The sequence below is a fragment of the Cnephaeus nilssonii genome (assembly GCF_951640355.1).
Source record: "Cnephaeus nilssonii genome assembly, chromosome: 19".
Lineage (NCBI taxonomy): Eukaryota > Metazoa > Chordata > Mammalia > Chiroptera > Vespertilionidae > Cnephaeus > Cnephaeus nilssonii.
In genome coordinates, this window is record NC_137090.1 from 3,076,243 (window position 1) to 3,102,306 (window position 26,064).

The following is a 26,064-nucleotide window of genomic DNA, read 5'->3' on the forward strand; positions in this document are numbered from 1 at the left end:
GCGGGGTACTCCACGCCTCTTCCCAGTCTTAATTTCCACCCAGGAGAGCTCAGAGACCCCAGAGAGCCTGGGTGGGGATGAGGGGACTTGCTTATTGAACGTTTCTCCCTCAACTTCAATCCAATAAACAGTATTTATTGAGCATCCCCTGCGTGTCAGCCTCCGTCCTTGGCGTTATGCCTCAATTTCCTCAGCTGTAAAATGGGAAAAGAACACCTTCGCAGAGGGCTCTGGTGAGAATGAGATGTGATGTGTCTGCGAGGCCTGAAGCCAGTGGTTGAATCTGAATGAATCAAATTCTTCTCTTCCTTCTGACCCTAGTCAGGTACCCAAACAGGGAAAACGTTAATATAAAGTAGCAGAGCTGGCCCGTATGGCTCAGTGGTTGAGCATCAACCTATGAACCAGGAGGCCACAGTTCCATTCCTGGTCAAGGCACATGCCCCGGTTCCAGGCTCAATGATTGTCTCCCAGGAGGTCATGGTTCAATTCCCAGTCAAGGCACATGCCCGGGTTGCGGGCTCAATCCCCAGTGTGGGGCATGCAGGAGGCAGCCGATCAATGATGGTCTCCCATCAATGATGTTTCTCTCTCTCCCTCTTCCTTCCTCTGAAATCAGTAAAAATAATAATAATAATAATAATAATAATAATAATCTATATTAAAAAAAGAGACTTGAACAAAGTGAGGGAGCTACATTAGTAGATATGTAGGTGAAGAGCATTCCAGATGGAAGCCAGTGCCGGCCCTACAGCAGGCACCTGCCTGGGTCCCTGAGCAAGGAGGCTGGTATGACTGTGCTGCATGGACTGGAAGGAGATTGGCAGGAGAGGAGGTGAGGGGCACAGCATGTCGGGCTTTTTTCCATTGTAAGGACGGTTGCTTCTAGCTCTAGGCTGAGAAAAGCCACTGCAAAGTTTTGACTAACCCAATCTGACTGACTTCAAAAATTTTTTTATTGAAATATATTTCACATACCATGCACTATACCCATTTTAAGTCTTTTTTTTTAAATATTACATACAGAATTGTACAACCACCACAATCCATTTTGGAATATTTTCTCCCCCCCCCCCCCCACCGCCCCGCCAAAGAAACCTCTACCCTTTTAGCCATAAGTCCCCCATCTCCACCCCCACTCTCAGCCGGAGGCAACCACTACTTTCTGTCTCTATAGAATTGCCTATTCTGGACATTGCATATCAATGGACCTAGGCACCATGCAGCCTTCTGTGGGGCTTCTTCCCGTTAGCATGTTTTAAAGACTCATCCGAGCCCACCCGGAGCCGCCCTCCGACCAGTGGCCGGCTCCAGAGGGCCGGGAGCGGGAGGGCAGTCCGCCGCTATCCCGTCAGCCTCTGCCTGGCAGGTCCCGCTCCCTCCCGCCGCGGTCGCCACGCCTCCTCTGTCCCGTCCTGCTCTGCGGCACTCGGGCAAGATGGCTGCTGAGAAACAGGTACCTGGCGGCGGCGGCGGCGGCGGCGGGGGCAGCGGCGGTGGCGGCGGTGGACGCGGTGCCGGAGGAGAAGAAAATAAGGAGAACGAGCGACCTTCGGCCGGATCGAAGGCCAACAAAGAGTTCGGGGACAGCCTGAGCCTGGAGAGTATCCTGGGGCAGTCGGGCCCGACTTGGAGTGGCTACGTGTCGGTCGGGCGGGCCGTCGGGGCCTGGGCTGTGGAAATCACAGCTGGATGTTCTGGAGGCGAAGGCAAAGCTTGAGTGCTCGGAGGAAAAGCTAGTGGCCTGTTTTGAATGCGAATCATCGCAGCTTTCTTGATAGATCGGTGGGCATTTTATGTCACGCTCAGATGCGCTGGAGGAGCTGGTTTCCATCGCGTGTAACCACCATTGAGTGCTGATGCCACTAGCTTGTGGCTTTTTGAAATGAAGTCACCGATGGAGGACAGGTAGCTGAGTGTCTGAAATAACACATTTAGCTTGACATCTCGACATAGTTAAGTTTTCAGGGGGTTGGAGTTCTTGAACTGGTGGTCTAATGCCAAATGGATGCTAGGACTCCTTGATTTTACCACGGACCTTAGACCGCCTTGTCCCTTTTTAGTTATGAAAATACTCCTTTTAATTCTTAGTATTTTGAAATACACCCGTAGAGAAGCATTGAGGAAACTGGGAAAAGAAAACTAAAGTTGTAGATAAAGGTCATTGGACTTTCTGAAGTTTGGTACATGATCTTAAGCGATTTTAAGATTCTTAAAAAGGAGAGTTTAGGCAGGGCTTGTTCTTTTAAAGTATAAAACTTAAGTATCTTTATGCAAACGGCGGCCTAGTTTGGTTGGCATGTGCTCATCATAGGCTCCCGCAGCATCACAGCTGTTAAGGAAAGTTGGATTTGGCAGGTGCAGGAGCTTATGCAAATGGAGGAGTAATACACGTCATTTATAGCCGGAACCTGCCTGGAGGAGTACATTACTGGGTTCAGGTGTCAATCAGTGGGAGCCAGCCCACTTACAGTCAGCATTTAGAATCCAGCAGCCTTATTTAAGCTGTTGCGTTTCAGTAATCCTTAATGGCTAGCAATGGCCTCCATTTTTAGTGTGAAGGTAGAAATGGTTAAGGCAATCCGCTTTTCTATGCGCTTCGCCCTGTCCTAGGGTAAGATAGCTATTGAAAATGGTTTCACTAGTTAACGTGCTAATAAGTATTTCAGGGATGTCTAATATGCTGTGGTTGGATACAAATACAGACTAATGGGGACATGTTGTGATTTATTTGGGTTCTTGCCATTGTAAGCGTTTCCTTAATCGTGGCTCTAGTTCTTCAGATCATTAAGGAATCCCAGCAGCAGCATGGCTTGCGGCATGGAGATTTTCAGAGGTACAGGTTAGTATCACGTGCAAATCATTGTGGAATTTCCAGCCTAGTTTGCCTTTGTTAATATCCTACTTTGTGATATCAGAAAGTATACCTAGAAAGTCCAGCTCTGAACTTATATTGGATCCTCAAAAGAGACTTAATTTTCAAATTTAAAGTTTTATAATGAATAAAAAGAGCCAATCTTTTTATCCATTTTGCCTCACAATATTGCAGATACATTGGAGGCTTCTGCTGAACTTAATAAGCAGTTAATGGTAATCATTTTTTTAACTTAGTCATATGGTGTAGTGTTGGTTAAATGCAAAGCTTTACAGTATTTTAAACATAGAAGGGGGATTTCCAGCATTATGATTCATTGGTAAACTTTTATAACAGCCTGTACGTTGAAAAACATTTAATATGAGTCTAAAAAATATAATAGATGCCTAATGTGTAATAGAGTTCAGTACTTTGAAAGCAGAAATATCCAACTTTTTTTGTATTGTAGATATAGGCTTTGGCTACCTGATTTTTAAAAGTGCTACTGAAACACTCTAATCTCGGCTCCTAAGGAATCAGCTTTAAGGTGAAGGTCAGCAGGCTGGGGCAGAGTGAGCAAGGTGGGGAGTGGCAGGACCAGAGTTTGGAGGGCCCTGGAGGCTAAACTCCTTCAGGGGTTCATCTAGGTGTGGGGAGGGGGAGGGGAAGCCACTGAAGAGTTAAACAGCAGATTTTTATCACTTGATTTGTTTTTAAATATTAAGAACATTTCCAAAAACAAATGTAGGGTTGATAGTATAATGAACTCATCACACATTTATTACAGTGATCAACTTATTGCTCTGTTCCAATTTGTTTTTTTTTCTAGTTATTAATTTTATTCAATATTGCATTTTTAAAAAGAATATGTTTTTATTTATTGTAGAGAGGGGAAGGGAGAGAGGTAGATAGAGAGAAACATCGATGAGAGAGAAACATTGATCGGCTGCCTCCTACACACCCCCTACTGGGGATCCAGCCGCAACCTAGGCATGTGCCCTGACTGGGAATCAAACTGGTTACCTCTTGGTTCACAGGTCGATGCTCAACCACTGAGCCAGTATTGGCCAGGCCAATATTGCATTTTAATTGGCTTTTTGGTGGTAAAAATATACATAACATAAAATTGACATCAGTGTGTACCTTTCAGTCATTTTTATGTCTTTAAATACATAAATATATTTGTATATGTGTGCCCACAAAATAGTGTTTTTGGTTTTCTAGTTCTTTTCTATGCACTTTTTCATAAGCTTGCTCATATTGTATATACAAAGATGTGTCCTGCTTTTTGGCTGAATATTATATTGTATGTATTTCTCCCTGCCTATAAAAATGTTCTACACACATGATTCTTATGAGTTGCACTATTAACCAGTGTTTTTATATGTATACAATAATTTATTTACCTTTTCCTTGGAGTTGGTTACATATATGATAGCCAGTTTTTTAGGTTTAAAATTTTTGTTCCCATGAATCTTTTCAAACCTCGTTGAATTTCTGATTATTTCTTTTTTTATTATTTCTTGAATATAGAATAGTATAGAAGTAGACTGTTGGTTCAGGGAGTATGAACATTTTTAAGGATCGTGATAAATGTATCCAAATTGCCAGAAAATTCTTAGCAATTTATATTTCTCCCCATAAAGTATGAGTGTTCCATTTTATTTTTATGTAAAAGGATAAGTGATAATTAAAGCAAAAATTATGAATTGAGGGAGAAGATCTAGTTTATAGATTCAGCCAGACTGTTATTTTTCTTTTTAATAAGCTATACCCTGGTAGCTTTAGGACTAAGATACTACAGTAGCATTTAAATATTCTGTATTGTAAATTATGCGCTATGTTATTTGATTAAGGGTTGGTAAAATTTTATATATATTTTTACACTAATTTAGTCAAAATACTTTTACTGAGCATCTATATGGTAGGCAATGTGCTTAGAAATTTGAAAATAAAATCATCTTTGCACTAAAGGAGTTCATATTAGTGAGACAGGCATCCTGCTCATTCTTTCAAAACCCATCATCAGTCCACTCCAGTGAAGTGTCAGCAAGAAGAGGATGACTACTCGTGTCCTTTTTTTTTTTTTTTTTTAATATATTTTATTGATTTTTTTACAGAGAGGAAGGGAGAGGGATAGTTAGAAACGTCGATGAGAGAGAAACATCGATCAGCTGCCTCCTGCACACTCCCCACTGGGGATGTGCCCACAACCAAGGTACATGCCCTTGACCGGAATCGAACCTGGGACCCTTCAGTCCGCAGGCCGATGCTCTATCCACTGAGCCAAACCGGTTAGGGCTGATTACTCGTGTCCTTGACATTCAGTTTGACATTTGCCTTGTTTTCTTGGTTGCCATTTTATCTGCATGATCCTCCCAACTGGAGGACGGGTTCTTTGAGAACGGGTACTGTGTCCTCTGTCTCGCTCTGTTTTCCGTGATGCCAGTCAGACTGCCCGGCTTGTTTTACTTCCACGAGTGTTTGCAAGACCATGTGTGGTGTCTGTAGTAACCATAAGTAGAACATGTTAAACCTCTGACCTGACCTTATTATAGAATTTACTGTCGAATGTCCTGTCCGGTTGTCTGAGTGATTTTTGTTTGTGGTTTCTTACAGGGGCTACTGTTCCCGTAGACAAAGGCGTCTCCGGAAAACACTCAACTTCAAGATGGGGAACAGGCACAAATTCACAGGGAAAAAAGTGACGGAAGATCTTCTGACTGATAACAGGTACTGTCGGCTCAGTGCTGGATGCTAAGTACTTTTTACAGTGTGCCAGACATTTGCCAAACTTTCATTGTCTCATGTGATTTTTTAAAAATATATTTTTATTGATTTCAGAGAGGAAGTAAGAGGGAGAGAAAGAAACATCAATGATGAGAGAGAACCATTGATCGGCTGCCTCCTGTACGACCCCCACTGGGGACTGAGCCCACAACATGGGCATGTGCCCTGACCGGAATCGAACCTGGGACCCTTCAGTCTGCAGGCCAACGCTCTTCCACTGAGCCAAACCAGCTGGGGCTCATGTGATTTTTTAGCAGCTCTGTGGAGTGGGCGTTTTTACTATTGCTGTGTTATAATAAGGTTCAAGAACTTGTTCAAAAACTGTGGTGGAATGGCAATGTTAAAGTCAGGGATTAAAATCTAACCAATGTTGGGAAAGGTTTCTGGAATGCAGATTTCAGTGTCTTGAAGTGCTTGCTTCAGTCAGTAGATCTTAGATGGAATCTGGCCGCATGCAGGTTACTACAGATGAGTCCTGTGTTTCAGTGCTGCGTGCACCATGCTTCATGTTTCTGAAGAAGAACCTGCCAGGCACAGGTACTGAAGGCCTCCTCAAACTGCAGCCTGTGGGCCAAATTGGTCCTCCTGCCACCTGTCCTTAAAATAAAGTTTTATTGGAACACAGCCACACCATTTGCTTAGTGTTGTTTCCAGCTGCTTTGTGCTACCATAACAGTAATTGTGACAGAGACCATATGGTCTACAGAGTCTAAAATGTTGGGCCCTTGACAAAAGAAGTTTGCTGTGAATGGGATGATGTCAGTCCGCTGAGTCACACCCACCCGGCTCAATGTAGCACCCCCTAATGCTTTGGTTTCTAACTGGGTTGGGATAAGAGAGGTGTGGATTCAAAAGTGAGGCCAGACTGTGTGCTTGGACAGTCTCTATTTGCTAAAATTTGGGAGGGGTCAGTCTAGGTTTGCCATTGAGGTGGGAGCAGGCTTTTCAATGAGATGTATCTGGTGTTGGTTAGAAACCTGAGGTGGCTCTGGCTGGTTTGGCTCAGTGGATAGAGCGTCGGCCTTCGGACTGAAGGGTCCTGGGTTCGATTCCGGTCAAGGGCATGTGCCCGGGTTGCTGGCTCGATCCCCAGTAGGGGGCATGCAGGAGGCAGCCCATCAGTGATTCTCATCATTGATGTTTTTATCTCCCTCTCTCTTCCACCCTGAAATCAATAAAAATATATTTAGAAAAAGAAACAAACAAACAAACCTGAGGAGGAGCCTGAGTCAGGGGAGCCTCAGTCCAAGATGCTGGTTTTGCAGTCATGGTGCTGCTGTGAGAAGAGCAGTCAGGAGGACCAGGGAGCGGGAAAGAAGTTGCGAGGCCGCAGGTTGTGCCTCGGAGAATGCCTGAGGCTGCTGCCGCTGGCCTTTCCGTTCAGCTCGCTCGCTCCTGTCTCTGGTTTAGGTATTTGCTGCTGGTTCTGATGGATGCCGAAAGAGCCTGGAGCTATGCCATGCAGCTCAAACAGGAAGCCAACACTGAGCCCCGAAAACGGTTCCACTTGTTGTCTCGCCTACGCAAAGCCGTGAAACATGCAGAGGAATTGGAGCGCTTGTGTGAGAGCAATCGCGTGGATGCCAAGACCAAGTTAGAGGCTCAGGTTAGTGTCAACGTCAGCCTTGCTTTATGGTGCAGATGGGAGACGCGGCGCCAAAAAATACAGGTACACAGAGCAGAGCTCCTTAGGGCATACACAGAGTCAGGAGAGGGAAAAAACTGGTTTTGGTTTTTCAAGGTGAAGTGGGTATCTCTTTTTTTAATCCTCACCTGAGGATATGTTTATTGATTTTAGAGAGAGAGGAGGGGGGTGGGGGCGGAGAAACATGTGAAAGCGATGGGTTGCTTCCCATATACATCCTGACCGGGGATCAGACCCCAGCCTGGGTACGCGCCCTGACGGGAGCCAGACCTGCAGCCTTGGGTGCAAGGGATGACGCTCCAACCAACCGAGCCAGCCAGCCAGGGCAGCATCTCTGTTTTGAGCTCTTCGTTTTTAATAATTAGCTCTAACTTTATATTTTATTGATTTTCCACAGAGAGAAAGAGAGAGGGACAGAGAGCTAGAAACATCGATGAGAGAGAAACATCGACCAGCTGCCTCCTGCACACCTCCCACCGGGGGTGTGCCCGCAACCAATGTACATGCCCTTGACCGGAATTGAACCTGGGACCCCTCAGTCCACAGACCGACGCTCCATCCACTGAGCCAAACCAGTTTCGGCGAGCTCTAACTTTTAAAGGAAGCTCCTGTTTCTTTTGATATGTAGATGGAAGCGTTTCATCTTATATTTGGAAGAGTTCACAAAATAATAATTTTTTTAAATGCATTTTTTTTAAAAGAGACGGATATTGCAAGTTTACATTCACCTTTTGATACTTATGTTATAGCCCAGAAGCTGGTTTTAAGTAAAATGAAGACAACCAATTTCCTTTATTTTGAAGTTCTCTCCTGGGAGGTAAATGAATCGTAACAAATTACCTGTGGATCACATTTGATTAGTGAGAAGTTGTTCTCTTTTAAAGTCAGCCTGAATATCTATATTCTGGAAACCCACGTTGGGAGGACATAGAGGAGGTTGAACTATTACCCTGGTCCTTGGGCACTGAAGCAGTTTCTCTTTCCCTGCCGCCCTCAGGCCTACACGGCGTACCTCGCAGGAATGCTGCGGTTTGAGCATCAGGAATGGAAAGCTGCCATTGAGGCTTTTAACAAATGCAAGTAAGTCCTCCGCTCCAAGGCTCTGGCCAGTTTGACTCTACATTGTCCTGTGCCTTAAAGCGGCAGATCAGGTGATGATTGTTTCTGTGCAAGTTAGTACAGTTTCTTGTTTTTCTTCCCTTTAGAAATGTTACTTATTCTCTTTCATCCTCAGAACATGCCAGCTGTGGTAGCTGGTAGAAGGTCCTCACAGTGCCGTGTTTTGTTTTTAGCCAGCATGGTCCTTGTGAGCTCATTTTCTTAAAATAAGGCTGCTGTGAAACCCGGTGCTCCTTCCCTCGCAGGACTATCTACGAGAAGCTCGCCAGTGCTTTCACAGAAGAGCAGGCCGTGCTGTACAACCAGCGCGTGGAGGAGATCTCGCCCAACATCCGCTACTGTGCATATAACATCGGTGAGAGGCGCTGCGGCGAGCCCTGGTGGGTGGGTGGGGTCCGTCTCCGAAAAAGGTAGGACTGTCTGAGTCAGTTCTCAGAACCGCAGAAGGCAGTGCCTTGCTTGGCTTCCACCCTGCGGTCTTCTGTGCCCCACGAGCTCCGGGCAAGGACTGGAGTCACTGCACGCGCTTGCGCAGGGAGCGCTCCTTCCCGTGGGAGTTGAACCTCGTGGTTTTGGAGAGGACAGACCAGTCCCTTGACCATTTTCCTCTCGTTCTCAGGGGACCAGTCAGCTATCAATGAACTCATGCAGATGAGACTGAGGTCTGGGGGCACCGAGGGTCTCCTGGCTGAGAAATTGGAGGTAATCTAGTATGTACGTTTTTTATGAAAAGTCTTTGGTTTTAAAAAGTCCAAAAAAAAAGAAGTAATCCATAGTCCCATCACCCAATATAATTGCTATTAATATGTGCATATTTATATCTATACATTTTTTAGCAAAAAACTTCTCACTTAGTATTTTTAAGTCTTCAAGTTCTTTGCCATGTTACACTTACTCTCTAAGCAATATAGGCTCATAGGCAAAGTAGGAAATACAAAAGATGGGGGAATAGGGTTACGTGCGTTGCCACACTAGACCTCTGTATGTGTAGGGGAAAAGGCATCTGTTTTAAAAATGGGATCTCAGTGTGCAGTTCAGTAACATTATTTTAAAACATGCACCATGTGGTTTCCCCTCAGTAAACACAGCTCTACATCATCATCTTTTGATGGCCACCTGGTACTCCCTTAGGTCTGGTGACCACTTCACGGTCACTAAGTGCTAAACAGTATTACCATGAATATCTATGGCCCCAGTTTTTGTACATATTCTTAACTCTTTCCTTCAGATAAATTTCTAAAAGTGTAATTAAATGTTTTGGAAGCTTTTGATACATACTGATAAATATTTTAAGTTTCTACTAATTTACATTTCTGCTTGTGGTATGTGACAGATATGCTTTCTCCTACACCCTTATCAGCACTCAGTGATGGCCTTTTTAACCTTCTGTGGGGTCTTTTAAAATTTGAGTTTCTGTGAGCCAAGACATTATCCCCAGGAGGAATTCAAATACAAATTTGTGTGTTCTCTCTAAGGTATAACATGTTGGCTATAGAAAGAGTCACATAGTAATTTCTATTTATTTCACCGTGGTTACTCATATCCATCAGTTAAAGCTTTAACTTTCCGATACTGCTTTCTAGGCATTGATCACTCAGACTCGAGCCAAACAGGCAGCCACCATGAGCGAAGTGGAATGGAGAGGGAGGACGGTCCCCGTCAAGATCGACAAAGTGAGGATCTTTTTACTGGGACTGGCTGACAACGAGGCGGCCATTGCTCAGGTAAGGAGGCAGTACCACCCTCTCTTCTGTATGTTTCTGAAGAGGTGTGTGTTTGTGTGTTTAAAATCATAAAACAGAAACTTACCTTAATGCTGTTGGGTATTTGATAACGGATTCAAGATGCACTCTCTTGAATAAAATTATTTTAAAAGCTAAGTTTATAGAGGAGATACTATGTGTAAAGGGCAGAGAAATGGATGGCGACAGTCGTCAGCATCCACCTGGGAGCAGTGGAGAGCTGCCTCAGGTAAGGGGTGGCTTTGGGCCAGCAGGTGGAGCAGCAGCTTCACTGTCTGTTTCCTTCTCTCCGACCTCTCACCTGGCCGCCTAGCCCTGAAGGCCAGCCTCCTGGCCCGGCTTTCCAGGGAGAGCCTCGCTGAACCGGAGTGTCTTGTTGGATGTGCGCTCTATGCAGTACTCATGCAGAGCTGCTTGCGACATAACTGTGGCCTGTTTGTGGGTGTAAACAACCAAGTGAGTTTCAAAAGGTGAGATCCTGGGGCTCTTGGTTTGTGCAAGCGATCAGGCACTTTGTAGACCTCCTCCTCCATGTGCAGCGAAGAGCATCTTAAAAGGGAAAAGCCAGGCTGCTCAGCACATCCACCACCTCCCCAGGGCCCGGTGCTTCTTCCGGAAACTCCGCAGCAGCGGGGACCCTGAGTCACGTGCGTGTCGGGCGCTTGGCTAGTTGTCCTGATGAGTTCCAGTCTTTTCGGTGACTTGTGCCAAAGGAGCCACTTTGGTTGAGGACGGCTTTCAGGGGTGGGATTCCTTTGTGCCTCTGTGTTAGGTGTCGCCTCTCCAGTTTCCCTTTATCTGCTTAAAGGACAGAAGACTAGAACAATGCCAGGAAGTTTATTGGGTCCCCTTCAGCTAGGAGACTGAGAAACGCTTGGAGAGCGTTTCATTGCACTGGAGTGTGGCAGTATCTCTTCTGGACTAGGGCTCTGGTAGCAGCAGCCGTTTAGATTATGTGATCGGGGTAATGATTTGTTTTAAAGGGACACTTGCTGGGAGAAAAGAACTGCCGTCGGTGACAGCCAGGCAGGAGTTCCGGCTAGAATGGGGGGGAGGCCCACGGGGCAGATTCAATGGGGGCTCCTAGGACTGGGCACAGACGTATATCAGATAAAGGACAAGAAAAGCTAACATTTATTAAGTTTTAAAAATTACTCAATTCTAAATTACAGTTTAGAAAATATAAATGATGTTTTAGAGAGATGGATCTGTCTCAGGTTCCATTCACTTCCATTGATATTTCACTTTAATAAAAAGGAAACCAGCGTATTTTCTTTCAGTCTTCCTTGTATTCATGAGGTATCTTTTTTACTTGTTGGAATTACACTGAGATCTGATTTTGTATCCTGTGTTTATTAACATTTTGTAAAGATTTTTCATGTTCTTACCAATCATTTCATAAGACTTAAAAAAACACCTGGTGGTCACTGGGCAGAGAGCCCACAAGCGGAGCAGCGGAGGGCGATCGTCCTCCTTCATGTCCCAGGCCCACTGTGCGTGCTCCTGCCTGTGGGTCTTCCCAGCCCCGCAGGGCGGGCAGCACTCCCGTTACGGGTGGGAAACGGGCCTCAGAGAGCCTGCGTGACGTCCCACCGCATGTGCGAGAGCAGGGAGCCCTGGCATTTAAATCCAGGCCTTGGGCTCCCCTCATGTTCCTTGGCCTCTCCCACGTGTCCTGTTAGATTCACCGGGGGCTGCGACAGGACCGGTTCTTGGGCTTTGGTGCTTAGCGAGGTGCCATTTCACTGGACGCACCCAGCAGCATCCTGGGCTGGGGGAGGCTTGACTAGGCACAGCCTGGCGGGGAACAAGCCCCTTGGCAAAGGCATCGTCTCCATGCAGTCGGTTAGTCGGGGGAGGCAGGTCTCCCACGTGGAGAATTTATCTTTCTCTCGTTTTACACATAATGAGAGAATAAAAACCTGTAGTTGGGGAGGTCTTTTGCCTTATTTGTATCATAATTCAGCTTCGGCTAAATTAGACCAAGTGAGGACATTTTACACCTTGGAGATGAGGCTCTTCATCCCAGTGTCTCCTGACCTGCCCGACACTGGTGTTCGCCCCGCTCAGGAGCTGGGGTGCAGAATGCAGTGTCCCCGTCACTGCTTGCTTGGCGAGGCTTCCATGACTTCAGTGCTGAAACCGCAGTTTACCGAAAAGCGTGGAAGGAAGAAATAATTCAGGGAGACGAAACATGGGACTGAAAGACTGGAGCTGAGAGTGAATCCGCTGCCAAAATCCCGTTGCAAAATCCTGAGTCTCAGCCAAGCTTACATCTTCGTGTCTTGAATGTTGTCTCACTTCATAACTTCTATTTCGTTCCAGTCCCATGTGGTCGCCGCCGACTTGTCCCTGGGGTTGCTCTGAGGCAGCTCTTTGGGAGGGGGGGCAGGTTTAACACAGCTGCAGGTTGGATGATTCTCAGCTGTGGTTAATACTGTAATGCAGGGGACCTCAAACTTTTTAAACGGGGGGCCAGTTCACTGTCCCTCAGACCGTTGGAGGGCCGGACTATAGTTTAAAAGAAACTATGAACAAATTCCTATGCACACTGCACATATCGTATTTTGAAGTAAAAAAACAAAACGGCAAAAACACCCGCATGTGGCCCGCGGGCCGTAGTGTGAGGACGCCTGCTTTAATGTTTGAGTAGAAAGGAGACCGTTTATTCTTCTCTTCTAAAAAAAGTCTGTTCTTCGGGGAGGTCGTATCCCCCTTGACCAGATACCCATCGTTTTTTCTAGACGTCAGTGGCTGGGTGAGGTGTGCCCGTCCCTGGTTCTCCTGTGGGTGTGGTGGGGAATGTGGTCAGACTTGCCTTGTTTGTCTCTTAGTCACACCACCACCTTCCAGCAATTTTTGTCGGCAAGTGAAAACGTCTGTTTTCCATAGCGGGGGCGGGGGTGTGTGTGTCACTAGTTCAGGACACACAGCAGCCGGTTTGGCTCTGGAGAGGTGACCTCAAGCCACATCCGGGACGTGTGCAGTTGATCTGGAATGTGTGCACTGGGGCCGCGAGGGACACACTCCTGGGCCTGCGGTCGCTCTGGTCGGCGGACACCGGGGCGAAGTCCAGGCCCACCTCCTTCCTAGGCGGGGCGTTGCCGCGTGTTTGGAGCCCCTGTTGGTTCGGCGCAGACTTGGGAGGGCTGCGTGTGGGTTCCGAGGAGCCGCCCTCCGTGTAGAGAGGCCTTTCTTGTCCTTGGTCCTTTCAGGTGATCTTAGCCTCCAGGGAAGGTTCATGGAATAAAGGTGTCAGTAGTGAGACAGGCTGAAAGCTTCCTGTTGGGAAGCCCAGAGAGCAGTGGTCTCGGAGTCACTGCACCGCTGACCGGCGTCCTCCCTTCAGACCGGCCTTCCCCTTCATTGTGGTCTCCCCCTCCTAACAGTCCCGGGGAGGAGGGGGGCTTCGCTTTGCTCAGCACCTGATGCAGAGGTGTCCTCCTCCCAAGGGAGTGGAGGGGACCCATGGCGGTACAGGGGTTCAGCAGTATTTTCATTGTCTTACTTGACCCTCCCTGCAGGAGGGAGGCAGATCCTGTGTAGCTGGTAAAGCGAAGTTTACCCTTTTCTGACTTACACACCCGTTGTCCCAGCCGCGAACCCTGCCCGCCTCTGAGAGGGTGTTGGTGGCGTAACTGCCGATTGCATGGTTTCGGCTAGAGCGGGAGCGCGCCTGCTGCTGGGCGGCGGCTCTGCGCTGAGTGGTTGCGGCCAAGTCTGTTCACAAATCGGACTCCAATGGAGCTGGGGTACGGCTGCCCCGGCCCACGGGAGTCTACTGGGAACGGGCCAGCCAGTGCGATTAGACAGTTAGGAAGCACCTCACCTGCGGTGCTGACCCGGGCTTTGTATGAAGTGTTCCTCCAGCCCACTGGGCAGCACGCAGCCGCTGGCGCCCGTGGCTGGGTTTAAGTGGATGAAAACTTGGGGTGCTCACAGGGCACAGGGGCTGCCACCTGCTGTACGGGTGGCGCGGTACCGAGCGTGGGTGGCATGGTGACGGCGCCCTGGGACGGCGGCTCTGGGTCTCAGTGAGTGCGGTGCCGGGCTGGCCTTACGGGTTTATGGAAGGCCTGTCCCCGGTTCGTTCCTCAGTTAGGGAACAACGGGCGTCAAGTGACTTATAAATAGAAAGTGTGTTTGATTTATATTGGGTAATTCACAAGGAAGTTTTTTTCCACTGAAAACTAGGGAAAACCTGAGAGCTCTTAAGAGGAGAAAAGGTTTTTCTTTCAACGCCCACCAGCCATCTCCCCAGGGGTGGGCAGTGCTGGGTTTTCTCCGGGGCTGTCTGAGAGGTCGGCTGGCTGTTAGTTTCTGTGGAAATCAAGCATACTAATGGAACGTGATGTTTTCGTGTCACTGTGGGTCCGCCAGTAACACGGTCACCTCCTTTCTGCCTTTCTGTCGCCCGTTGCCACCTGCTCAGTGGGATTCTTTGGACAGTAATGCGGTGTGGCCGGTATTCACTTGGTTAATGAATCACCTTCCCTTCCCAGCCGGCGAGCGGCGGGTGACGCCCTGCGCTGTGCATACTGTCACGGAGAGCAGTCTTGTCACCTTGCCTGCCCCGAAGGCCCTCAGCGAGCCTGGGTGTCCGAGGGCGGCATCTCGGTGCTGAGGGGAGCCTGTGTGATGGGAGAGAAAGGGTGCCTGATGGGTGGCGATCAGTACACTTCCTCACTTGCTCGGACCTCAGCGCAGTCCAGTGTCAGCACGTCTGTTGGGTTACATCCACGGAGGGATAATTCTGCTGGCACCCAGAGGGGTCAAGGCCGTTTGTCTGGAAGGAAAAAGGGAAAGAAACCTCTGGCGTGCTTCAGCGAGAAGCAGCAGCGCCCAGGGCTGGTCCCAGGGCCCTGCAGGGTGCCGGAGCAGGCCGAGCAGAGGGGGGGCGTTGGAGGGAAGTGGCAGAGGGTCTGTGATGGGAAACAGTTTGAAGCATCTGTTGGCTGACGGACAGTTTCAGGTGGTTGGACAGGCGCTTTTCAGTATGCTCACTGGGATACAGAATTCCTGTTTCCACCTAGAGAGTGAATACGGCTCCCAGAAAAGTCTTACGTGGTGCAGAGTAGTGACGCCTGAAACGCTCTCTGGTTGGGGCCCTTCTTATTGGGTGTGTGATGGGGGGCATCAAAGCGCGGTGATGCCCCCCATCAGAACACCGTGCCTTACTCAGAGGAGAGTCGGCACCTCATTCTGCCTTTGTTCAGGCTGAGAGTGAAGAAACCAAGGAGCGTCTGTTTGAATCCATGCTCAGCGAGTGTCGGGACGCCATCCAGGCCGTTCGGGAAGAGCTGAAGCCGGACCAGGTAGGACCATCAGCTGCGGGCGGGCTCTTGCTCTGGGCTGGGGTCCTCCGCCTCCTCGGGGCCCATTCCCAGGTGGGGCCCCGGGGGACAGTGCATTGAGTTTCAGCCACTGTTGTTTGGGGGGTGCTCGGCTAACAAGCAACAAAAGCCTCTGGGCTCCGTCAGGTGGAGGAGTTCTCTCTCTCCTGCTTCTCCTGCTGGTTTCCTCTATTACGGGCGAGGCCTTTGGTCTCAAATTCATCTCCAGCTGGAGCTCTCTAGTGCTCCCTCTTTAAGACAACACTGCGGGCCACTCGGCGTCTGGGGAACCTCACAGCGTTGTGCCTCCTGCTTCCCTGTCACCAACACCCTGCTTCCTCTCCCTTGGCATTCTCTGGCCGCTCGCCCGTCGCTCCTGTCTCTAACGGGTGCCAGTGGTCTCCAGTGTGTGTGCCAGTGCCCGCCCATAGTCACACGGAGCATTTACCTCTGCTGTGTCTGTCTGTAACTTATATACCTTATTAGTCGGCTGATCTGTAACACATAAAATGCATTAAAGAAGTTCTTAAATTAAAAAGAGAAGATCTAGTTTTCTCCTGAGACCCACGCTCTTGAGGTGTGTGCAGCGCACCTGAGAGACCGTGGCCCAGCAGGCACAGTGCGACCCCTGCGCTGGAGTGGAGCCTTCCCGCCGGCGTCCATCCTGTTTCCAGCCCTGAACTGTGCTGCTCCCCTCGGACCCTCTGCTCCCGCTGTCTGCTCACCGTCACCGCCGTCTTCATATGCCTCTCCCACCTCGAGCACGCCTTCCCCTCTCTCCTCCCCTCCTCACCCGCTCTTCCTCCGCTCCCTCTCACACTCCACACCACGCCTGCTTACGAGGGCCCGATCACAGCTCACCGCCTCTGAGGAGCCTGCTGCACCACCCTCACCCACACAGACCTCTCCCTCTGCTGCGTATCTAAATGTTTGGTAGTTAATCAGGAATTGCCATTTAACATTTTGTGTATCGTTTTATATTTACCTTTTTGTTTTCTTTTCCTCAAGATTGTAAGCATCTTAAAAGCAGCAATATATTTCCTTCAGCATATGTCTCAGTACACTGGGGATAAAATGTTCAGTAAATATTTGTTGGGCGGTAGCCACCTGTCTCCCTTTCCCATTAAGCTGCTTGTGCACGTGACCCTTCCCTTCATCCACTTACCAGGTACATCAGAGCCCCAGCCTCCATCACTCACCGGGAGTTCACAGCGGCCGAGGGCCACCTCCAGATAGGAAGATGGTGACAGCAGGGGCGTTCGTGCCCTGTTGCTGCTGCAGCATGACCACACTCAGAGGCTTTCAGCAGCACACTGATTGTCTTAACAGCGCTGGAAGCTGGACGTCTCCATGGGTTCCTTCTGGAAGCCCGGGGGACCTGGGGAGGGAACGCATTTCTAGTTTTCCAGAGAACGCACTTTCTGGCTTCTAGAAGCCACCTGCATTCCTCGGCTCATGCTGCCTTCCTGCCTCTTCAGAGCTCCTCTCTGACCTCTGCCTCCGTCTCGCTATATCACCAGCTCTCCTGCCTCCCGCTTACAAGGGGCCTGGATTGCATTGGCCCCCGGATATTCTAGGCTAATCCAAAGGCCCTTAACCTCACCCCCTCTTCAGGCCTCTCTCGCCATGGGAGAGAACAGCTTCTCAGGTTCCGGAGTTGGGATGTGGACATCTTTGGGGTTATCGTTCAGCAACCACTAAAGGCAGGCGCTGACAGCACCAGGGGTCCAACTTGGGTCCCCTGACTGGAGCCGTGGATGTGGGCTGTCTGCCTCCATTAGTGCCGGGGGTCTGGCTCGGAGCTGCGGACAGAAGTCTTGCTGGCGCTACTCTGAATTCTCTCATCTCACGTCCAGTTTGCAGGTGCCAGTGGCCACTGGTGACCCGTCGTCCAGAACATGGCCAGTAGATCTGATGTTGGAGGAGTCTTCCCGGGGCTTTGGGACCCCACAGGGGAGGCGGGGCCAGCGCCCAGGGGAAGGTCAGCTGTGTGATCTGTGCCTGTTCACTTTCTGCAGAAACAGAGAGAGTTCGGCCTGGACGCGGAGTCGGGGAAGGTCTCCAACCTTCAGTACCTGCACAGGTGAGGCGTGATGCCTGCTTGCAAGTGCGGTGAGCACATCATTGGGACGAGAGTGTGTGTGACCTGTGTGTGTTCCCTCCTCACCCGGGGAGAGAGGAGACTCCCCTTCCCTCCGACTCCTGTATGGCTCTCACTTCTGCTCTCAGGTCGTTGCTGAGGACTGTGTGTGTTCTCGGAGTGCTGTTTTTAAAAGTCAGTGTCTCTGATGTTGTGGTCAGGAAGTCGTCCTCTGTGGCTCGGGTTATTAATCATCGTGTTTTAGGTTCTCTCCCCCCTGCAAAGCCTGGTTCTTCTACGTTGCTCGTTTCCCTCTTGGTTTGGGCCTCTTCCTTCCTGTTCGAGTAAATGTCTGCTTCGCCCTCCTGCGGAGCGTGTGGTTGTCTGGCGGCCGCTCTGCGGGCTGCGCGGGGCTCGTCAGCTTTGGGCTTCACGGTAGGCGTCTGGCTCTGCCCTCCACCGTGGACCCCGGCGCCAGTCCTGCAGGGTTTTGTCTTGGGCACTCGGATCCCCAGAACCCCCCTGGCTGCTCTGCGCTGGAAGCTGAGGAGGCGAAGGAGGCCAGGAGGCCAGTCAGTGCTCAGACTGACAGTCCTTCGGTCCCTGGTTCATGACGGAGTCCCTGAGCGGCCGTGCCTGTCCCCGGCCCGGGCCTCTGGTGTCCTCTCCCAGGAGGCCTCCCTTCTGCCAGAGGAGGATGGGGACCTCGAGGCCTGAACGCTTCTTAACGGATTTCTGAGTGGTTCCCTGTGGACCCCAGATGCTAAGGAGCCTCACCGGGGGGTTCAGCTACAGTGAAGGCCCCAGGCACAGCCTCCGGGCCATGCCGCCCGCACAGCCATCCAGAGCGACGCCCCTCACTCTTAGGGAAGCCGTCATGGAACATGCCTCCCAGTGGTGCAAGCATGTCACGCTCGCGGCCGGCGGGCTGCATGCCTCGTTTGACATGCTTGCTGAAGTGTGAGTGTGGGCCAGGCATGCACCAGTCCTGGGTCCAGGAACAGGCTTGCTTTCCGGGGTCTTCGTAAGGACTGCCTCTGGGACTGGTAGTTCTGCTCCGTAAAAGAAGAAACAGACTGTAACTCCGACTGAGATAAATTCTGTCAGGTGGTCTCGGGCTGGTCTCCTGCGTATTTGCCTCAGAGCAGCAGCCAGCGTGGAGGGCCTGAGGCCAGGCTGAATGGCTCTGCCGTGTGACACGCCCTCACCCCCACGCTTCCCCTAGGTCAGCCCCGACCTGAGGTTCTTCTCAGAACGTCAGCGTCCTGAGCGTAACCTGAGCTGACATGTGCTACATTCCAGCTACCTGACTTACATCAAGCTGTCGACGGCAATCAAGCGCAACGAGAACATGGCGAAAGGTCTGCAGAGGGCCCTGCTGCAGCCGCAGCCGGAGGATGACAGCAAGCGCTCGGCCCGGCCCCAGGACCTGATCCGGCTCTACGACATCATTCTGCAGGTGACCTGGAGGACGGGGAGCACGGGCCTGGCCTTGGCCTGTGTGGGACACCGAGTGACTTCGCTTCACATAGTGAGAGGGTGGTGACAACCAGCAGCTGTTAGGGTCTTGGTAAAAGACAGAGAGAGGTCTGGTCCTCGTACCACTTCAGTGACTGGGACCCCAACATTTATTTATTTATTTATTTACTAATTTTTAAAATTGATTTTCGAGAGAGGAAGGGAGTATATATAGAGAGAAACGTCAATGTGAGAGAGAAACATCTATCAGCTGCCTCCCGCATGTGCCCCAGCCGGGAATGGAACCCGCCACCTTCTGGTGTCCGCGACAAATGCTCCAGCCAGCCGAGCCACCCGGCCAGGGCTGTGAGCCTGATGCTCAGACGTGTTGATGTGCAGAGACCAGGGAGCCCAAGGGTTCACTGAGCACTTGACCTGCGCGTGATCCTCGCCCACGTGCTGTGGCGCGTCCTGAGACCAAGGCCGCACTGCCTCGGCCCCTGCGTGCTTGCCAGGGAGCAGAATGGTGCGACATTCACACACACAGGCGTCCGTGCAGACGCCAGGCGAGCGGGCCGCTCTGGAAGGAAGGCGCTGAGCCTGAGCGGAGCCGTCCCTCTGGCCGAGCTGCTCCGAGAAGGCGCTCGGGGTCGGTCTGCACTGAGTCGGAAAGGGCAGGCAGGCCCTCGGGGTCGGAGACGAGGGAGGGGACACAGGTGTGGCTGCTGCCAGGTCGCTGGACTCAGACTTTCCCCTTGAGTGAAGCCCAGGCTTTCATGCTACCTCGTCGGTCTATTCTGGTCCGCAGCCACCTCTTCACGAGCTTTCTTTGTGCGTCTCGTGCAGAATCTGGTGGAGCTGCTCCAGCTCCCCGGCTTAGAGGACGACAGAGCCTTCCAGAAAGAGATAGGCCTCCGGACCCTGGTGTACAAGGCCTACAGGTAAGGACGGCGGCCCTCTGCCCGGGAGATTGGGCGCTGGCTGCGGGTAACCTGCCCGTGATCAGAGGCCAGCAGCCACATGTTCGAGCCAAGTCTCAGGTGTGGCTGGCGGTTCCCAGGGTCCTTGTTTGCTCTTGGGTGGGCCGGGGCAGCCAGAGAGCACGCACATTAACCCTCCTCCCCCTCCTCCCCCTCCTCCCGTGGACAAGGGACGGTGCGGAAAAGGGTAAGCCAGCAGAGCCAGCAGAGCCTGAGCTGAAGCTGAGGGAAGGCGGGCTTCTCGCTTTTCTAAACGACTCGTGTTATTTGAACTTGGATGTGGGCTGTGTAGCAAGAGGGGGTCTGGACAAAATGGCCACCTGACGCCCTTTTTCTGGCCCTCACACCCCCTCACTCTGACTCCCCAGGGTGCCCCTCCTGGCCCCTGGGACCCTTCCGTCCTGTCGGGCCGGCAGCCTCAGGCTCTGCTCCCGGTAGACTGGTTCCCGTTAGGAAGGGGGTTTGGATTTGGTTTTTGAAACATGAGCAGAGATGAGTGATGTGACCCGAAGTGTGCGGTGCTGGCTGGGGTTTACATTGGGCCTTCACTGGCCCCTCCGATTGTGGGGAGGGTGCAGGTTAGCCCCGCAGACCGGGACAGTGAGAACGCAGGGTCTCCCAGGCAGGGATCCTGAGGTTAAGAAACCTCTTTCCAAATTGAACCTTTAGCCCTGCCGGGCGGCTCACTTGGTCAGAGCCTCGTCCTGACAGGCCACGGTGTGGGTGTGATCTGTCAGGGCACACACAGGGATCAGCCACCCGCGAATATATGAATAAATGCAACAGCAAATCAATGTTTCTCCCCCTCTCCCCCTCTCCCCCTCACCCCCTCACCCCCTCTTTCCCTCTTCCTCTCCCCTCCCCCTCCCCTCCCCTCCCTTAAAAAATTTTAAGTTCAGCTAAACTCAAGGGGAGCCGTGCCCTTGGGAAGCTGCGCTCTAGCAGCCTGTGCCGTTGCCTCCCCGCCAGGTGCTTTTTCATCGCTCAGTCGTATGTGCTGGTGAAGAAGTGGAGCGAAGCCCTCGTCCTGTATGACCGAGTCCTGAAATACGCAGATGAAGTGAGCTCCGATGCCGGGGCCTTCCGGAGCAGCCTGAAGGTGAGTCTCCAGGGGCTTCCCGTCCTTGGGGTGGGCCTGCCTGGCCAGCCATGGAGCTGCGGGCCGGGCTCCGGCCTGAGGAGGACCAGGCCCGAGAAGGGAAGCCATTCCTCTGGATGAAATAAACCTCAGACTCGGCTGCACGTTGAAATCGCCAGGAAAGGTCTTAAAAAAAAACGGATGTCTGGATTCACATCCCTCTCCGGTCCCCACACACTACAGGATTTATCTTGATTTACTGCCTTTGGGGAAAAGAATGGATGTCTGGGTCGCGCCTCTGATTCTAACGGGTGGGACCTGGGATGAGCCTTGGGGTTTTAAAGTGACTTTCACATGCAGCCAAGTTGAGGACCGGTGCCGAAGCGTTTCCCCCCCAGTGTGCCGGGGCAGCGGCGGCAGCGCCTGGGCGTGCTGGAAACGCAGGCTCAGGCCCCGGCCTCTGCGTGGAACTCTGAGTTTTAGCACAACCCGCAGGCGATTGGCACAACCCGCAGGCGTTTTAGCACAACCCGCGTCAAAGCGAGCGCGCTGGTCTAACTGCCGGGCGGTGTGTTTCTTTTACTGATGGGAAGAGCTGGCCTTTGAAGCTCGTGACTCTGGTGATGCAGAGATTCCTGAAACACCAGCCGGTCCAAGGAATCGGTGTGTTTTATGAGCAGAGACTGTTTAGAACAGTGAGCGGAGGTTTATAATAGAAGCACTGGTATCAACACAGAGCCTGGCAGTTTGCTCAGAACAGCACTCGGCGTGGGGCTGAGAATAAACCTGGTTTCTGCCTTCAGAGAGCTTGTGCATTGGTCACCTCCCCCAGACCTGCATGTGGGAGCCGTCTGAATGCAGAGTGGGGCGGGGTCCTGGAGCACAGGCAGGCACGGGGACGGCGTAGACGGTGCGGGCGGAGGAGGGGTGACAGTGGCAGCAGCGTCACCGTGCGGTGTCGTCCAGATGTGAGGCAGACCAGTACGATGGCTTCTCCCAGGAGAGAGAGACGTTTTACAAACGCCCATCCTACCTGATGTGCCCGTGGGTGTGGGAGTGTCCGGAACAGAGGCGCGAGGGATTCAGCGGGATCCCCGTGTGGGGTCACAGAGTACTGGCAAGTGAGAGGCCGAGGCAAGAGAAGGGCCTTGTGCTCAAGCCAGGCGGCCTGGGTGGGTCCCAGCTTCGCAGCCGCTGGGGGTGTGGCTGGCACGTGATTTGGCCCCTCTGTGCTTCAGTCTTACCTATAAAACGGCACGGTGCATTTAGTGTGTAATAAACGTATTAATACTATTATTAGTCTCATTATTCCCAGGCATTGTTACTTACCCATGGCTTAGCTTTCCCTGTTAGAACCGGCTAGTGTTTCTCAATACGAGAAGTGTTCAAAAGTCTGAAATCCCCTGGAAAGACCAGTGGCGTCGCCTCGCTCGGGTGGGGGCGGCGGTTGGTGCTGCTCCGGCCGCCCGGCTCGTGAGTGTGCGGTTTCTGATTCGTTGCAGGACCTGCCCGACGTGCAAGAGCTCATCACGCAGGTGAGGTCGGAGAAGTGCTCTCTGCAGGCGGCGGCCATCCTGGGTGAGCCTCCTCCCCCAGCCCCTCCCTGCGCCCCCCCCCCCCCTACTGCTCTCTGAGGATTGACAGGGGTTGACCTGGTTAATCTGTAAGATTCTTATTTCCCCACCATCACCTCTGGGCATGAAGGCGTCCGGTTATGTGGAGGAATCTAGGGGAACTGTCGTACGTCCCTCTGCCCAGTCGTGTCTCCGTACAGTGTGCGGGCTTCCCGGGCCGGCGGCACGGTCTGGGCTTCACCGTCCGCTCTGCGTGGCTCCTCAGCAGAGTGTGGGCCCAGGAGGGAGAGGGCTGACTCGCCCACAGGTTGGCCTCCTCTGCTCTTGGGATGAGAGCCCCCACGTGTGATAGGTGTCGTTTGTGACCGAGTTTGCTAAGTCCCCGTCCTTACTGAATCCCTGTGACCTTTCAGATGCAAGTGACTCCCAGCAAACAGAGACCGCCTCCCAAGTCAAGGACAATAAGGTGAGCCTGGGCGGGCTCTGGAGGAGTGAACGGAGGGTCCTGACTCACTGGGAACGTGTGCTCATTGGTAGAGGGACCCCTGACCCTAAGGACGTACCCTGCTCCCTCCCTTTTACCAGAAACCTGGAAGCTGCCTCTGCAGGCGGGCCAGGTGTCATCTCGGTGGTCCCAACGCAGCTTAGGGACTGGGGTGCCGAGGAGCACCCCCGCGGGGAGGCCCGACTTGGGCGTGTGGCAGGCCCTATGTACCCCAGTCCCAGCCTGCCCCTCTCTGACCTCCGCTATTAAATGGGGGCACAGGAGGTTAGTGGGGACCAAGTGAGGTCGCACCTATAGGCCCTGAACTGGGCGCTCCACATGGTGGGTCCCCCGGCTCGTCTGTGGCTCACCCCGATGCCTCCCTTTGACTTGCCTTCCAGCCCCTGGTTGAACGGTTTGAGACATTCTGCCTGGACCCTTCCCTCGTCACCAAGCAAGCCAACCTCGTGCACTTCCCGCCCGGCTTCCAGCCCATCCCGTGCAAGCCCCTGTTCTTCGACCTGGCCCTCAACCACGTGGCCTTCCCGCCGCTCGAGGACAAGTTGGAGCAGAAGACCAAGAGCGGCCTCACGGGCTACATCAAGGGCATCTTTGGGTTCCGGAGCTGACCAGGCCCCGGGGCGGGAGATGGGGCAGTCTGGCTGGTGGGAGCCCAGCCAGTTCCGTGGTGTTGGATGCAGGTCCATTGGCCCGGGCAGGAGTGCAGCCCCCCAGCCCTGCGTCCCTATGTGTTGTCTGTGCACTTACATCCTTAGCCACGTGCGGGAGGGGCAGGCACCCTGTGGCCTCTGGTGCGTGCGCGCGGGGTCCCTCTGCCCGGCTCCCGGGGGGCCGCTGCCACCTGGTCCCGTGTGCGCGGGGATGATTTCCTTCGGTCGGCGATGTGTTCGGGGAGGGGTTCAGGCGTCCTGTCCCGCCCTCAGTTCCCTGGGTGAGAAACGACCTCCTCCTCGCTGCGAGTACCCAGAATCCCTTGAGAAGCTTGTCCGTGACGGACGCATTGGCAACGCCTCCCCGGAATTAGTGGGCCTCATCCCCTCACCTCCAAGTGGAAGTTAAGTTTCAGAACAAGCAAAGAGCTCTATTTTTAGAAGAAATGTGTTGCACTCAGAAATGATGAAAGCAAATCTTATATTAAAAGGCAAAGATGTTGGAGACTGTGCCCGTTTTTTCACGTGCCCTCCCTCAGTCCAGGCCCCGGCCTCTCCTTGGGACCTGCTGCCTGGCCCTGTTGTGTCAGGTGGACCCTGGTCCGGGCGGGCAGGTGTGTCTGATGTGAGATGAGTGTCAGCTTCTGCAGTTCCCAGGCGTCATTGTCAGCTGCCACTGTAGTTTAACCAGTGTCTCTCGTACCCCGTTACGTGGTCCTCAGTCATTATTATTTCTGTTATAGCATCACTGATAGGTCACAAAGCAGTGTGAGAAAGCGAGGAATAAGTGATTTAAGCCTGAGGTGGACCTGAACCTCTGAATCCCTGTGGAAGTGGACACGTCCCACAGGAAACGGGGAATGGTGGCCGAGTGTGGTTCGGACTTGGCGCCGACTAGAGCAGCTTGAAGAGGCGGTTGATGGCTTCAGGACCTGAGAGCATTCTTGCAAGATGGACTCCCACCTTGGGCGCGCTGGGCCTCGCCTCCCCAGGGGATTGCAGAAGCCGGATTGTGGTGGGAAGACGCCAGACGGCTCCTCAGAACTGCATACTCTCCAGGTGCTCACGCGTGATCCTTCCTCCCCCAGGATTTGCTTTGGGTCAAAGAGAACTTTTTTTTTTTTTTGTAATTGAAAGTTTCATGGTCTCTGCCACACAATTTAGGGGCATCCTCCCTCCTAAAATATAAACAATGATCGTAGGTTGTGGTCTTGGGTTTTGGCCCTGAAACTCGGGGCTTATGGAGTGGAGGGAAGTTGGGGGTTTCATCCCTCCTCGCCCTCCTCCAGCTCCCCGGTGGGCTGTGGCCCAGGGTCCGCATCCCCCTCGCCGCCTTGAACTGACTGGTCACAGCCAGGCTGTGCTCCACCGCCAGGAGCCTGGGGCCGGCCTGGGCAGCGTCTGCGGCACACGGGGTGGGACGGGCTGGAGAAGCCGTCCTCGCCTCCGGCAAAGCTGTCCCTTTGTCTTGCTCAGCGCCTTCCAGGGCCTCCATTGCAGAGTGGCGGCACCCGCCGTCCTGGTCGCAGCTCTCCTGAGCGTTTTCTGTCTCGTGGCCACACTAGGAAGTCCCTCCCTCCTGGCCTCCCTGCCGGCTGCCCTGACCAGCACGGCTGTGCTCAGCCGGCGCTGCTGGGACACACATGTTCGGTATTACAAGGACGTATTTGCGTGAGAGGACAGCTGGCAGGGCCTGGGTCTCCGGTGAGCTCGCACGGCCTTCGCGTAGGCTCCCTGGATGCTAGACAGGTCGTGTGGTGGGGACGGGGTGCCAGAAGCAGGGCCCATCCCGTCCGCAGGCCCAGGAGGCGGCTTGCACCCCCTGGGAACAGGCTGAGTCAGGCCCCGGGCCGGTGGGTTCCAGAGCGAAAGCAGCGCCCATGGTCCCCTTCCCAGGGAGCAGGCGGCGAAGTGAGGCCCAGGTGTGAGGAGTGGGTGTGGATGCCGCTTCGTTTCCAGGGGATCTTTCCTGCTGTTGGGGTGCACGTCCCTCCCCCAGGATGGGCTGTGGTTTGGCAGCAGTTGGGTGCTGTAAGGGTCTTGTCTCCCCGGATCAAGGAGGAAGCTCCATTCCTCTGTGTTCTTAGGGTACCGTATGGGCTGCTGTGTTCATGATTAACTCCGACCTGCTGCGTGAGAGAGCCTTGATCTGCAGGAGCACTGGCCGTGGGGAGCGGCTTTCGTTGCCGGGAGAATGCTCAGCCTGGGGTTGAAAGACACAACCTGGCCCCGTTTCTCTGCCCTTACCCTGTGGGT

General features: G+C 52.5%; 1 protein-coding gene across 1 annotated transcript; it reads left to right on the forward strand.

The window, feature by feature from the left end:
* The first annotated feature begins 1,423 nt into the window (after positions 1-1,423).
* On the forward strand, positions 1,424-25,009 carry SRP68 (signal recognition particle 68). The gene is made up of 16 exons (XM_079797417.1): positions 1,424-1,604; positions 2,776-2,842; positions 5,474-5,587; positions 7,055-7,250; positions 8,287-8,369; positions 8,654-8,763; positions 9,028-9,110; positions 9,992-10,132; positions 15,367-15,465; positions 17,502-17,566; positions 18,866-19,022; positions 19,868-19,962; positions 20,971-21,100; positions 22,582-22,657; positions 23,067-23,119; positions 23,539-25,009. The coding sequence occupies exons 1-16, from the start codon at positions 1,439-1,441 to the stop codon at positions 23,764-23,766; spliced, it is 1,863 nt and encodes a 620-aa protein (XP_079653543.1). The 5' UTR covers positions 1,424-1,438; the 3' UTR covers positions 23,767-25,009.
* The last annotated feature ends 1,055 nt before the right edge of the window (positions 25,010-26,064 follow it).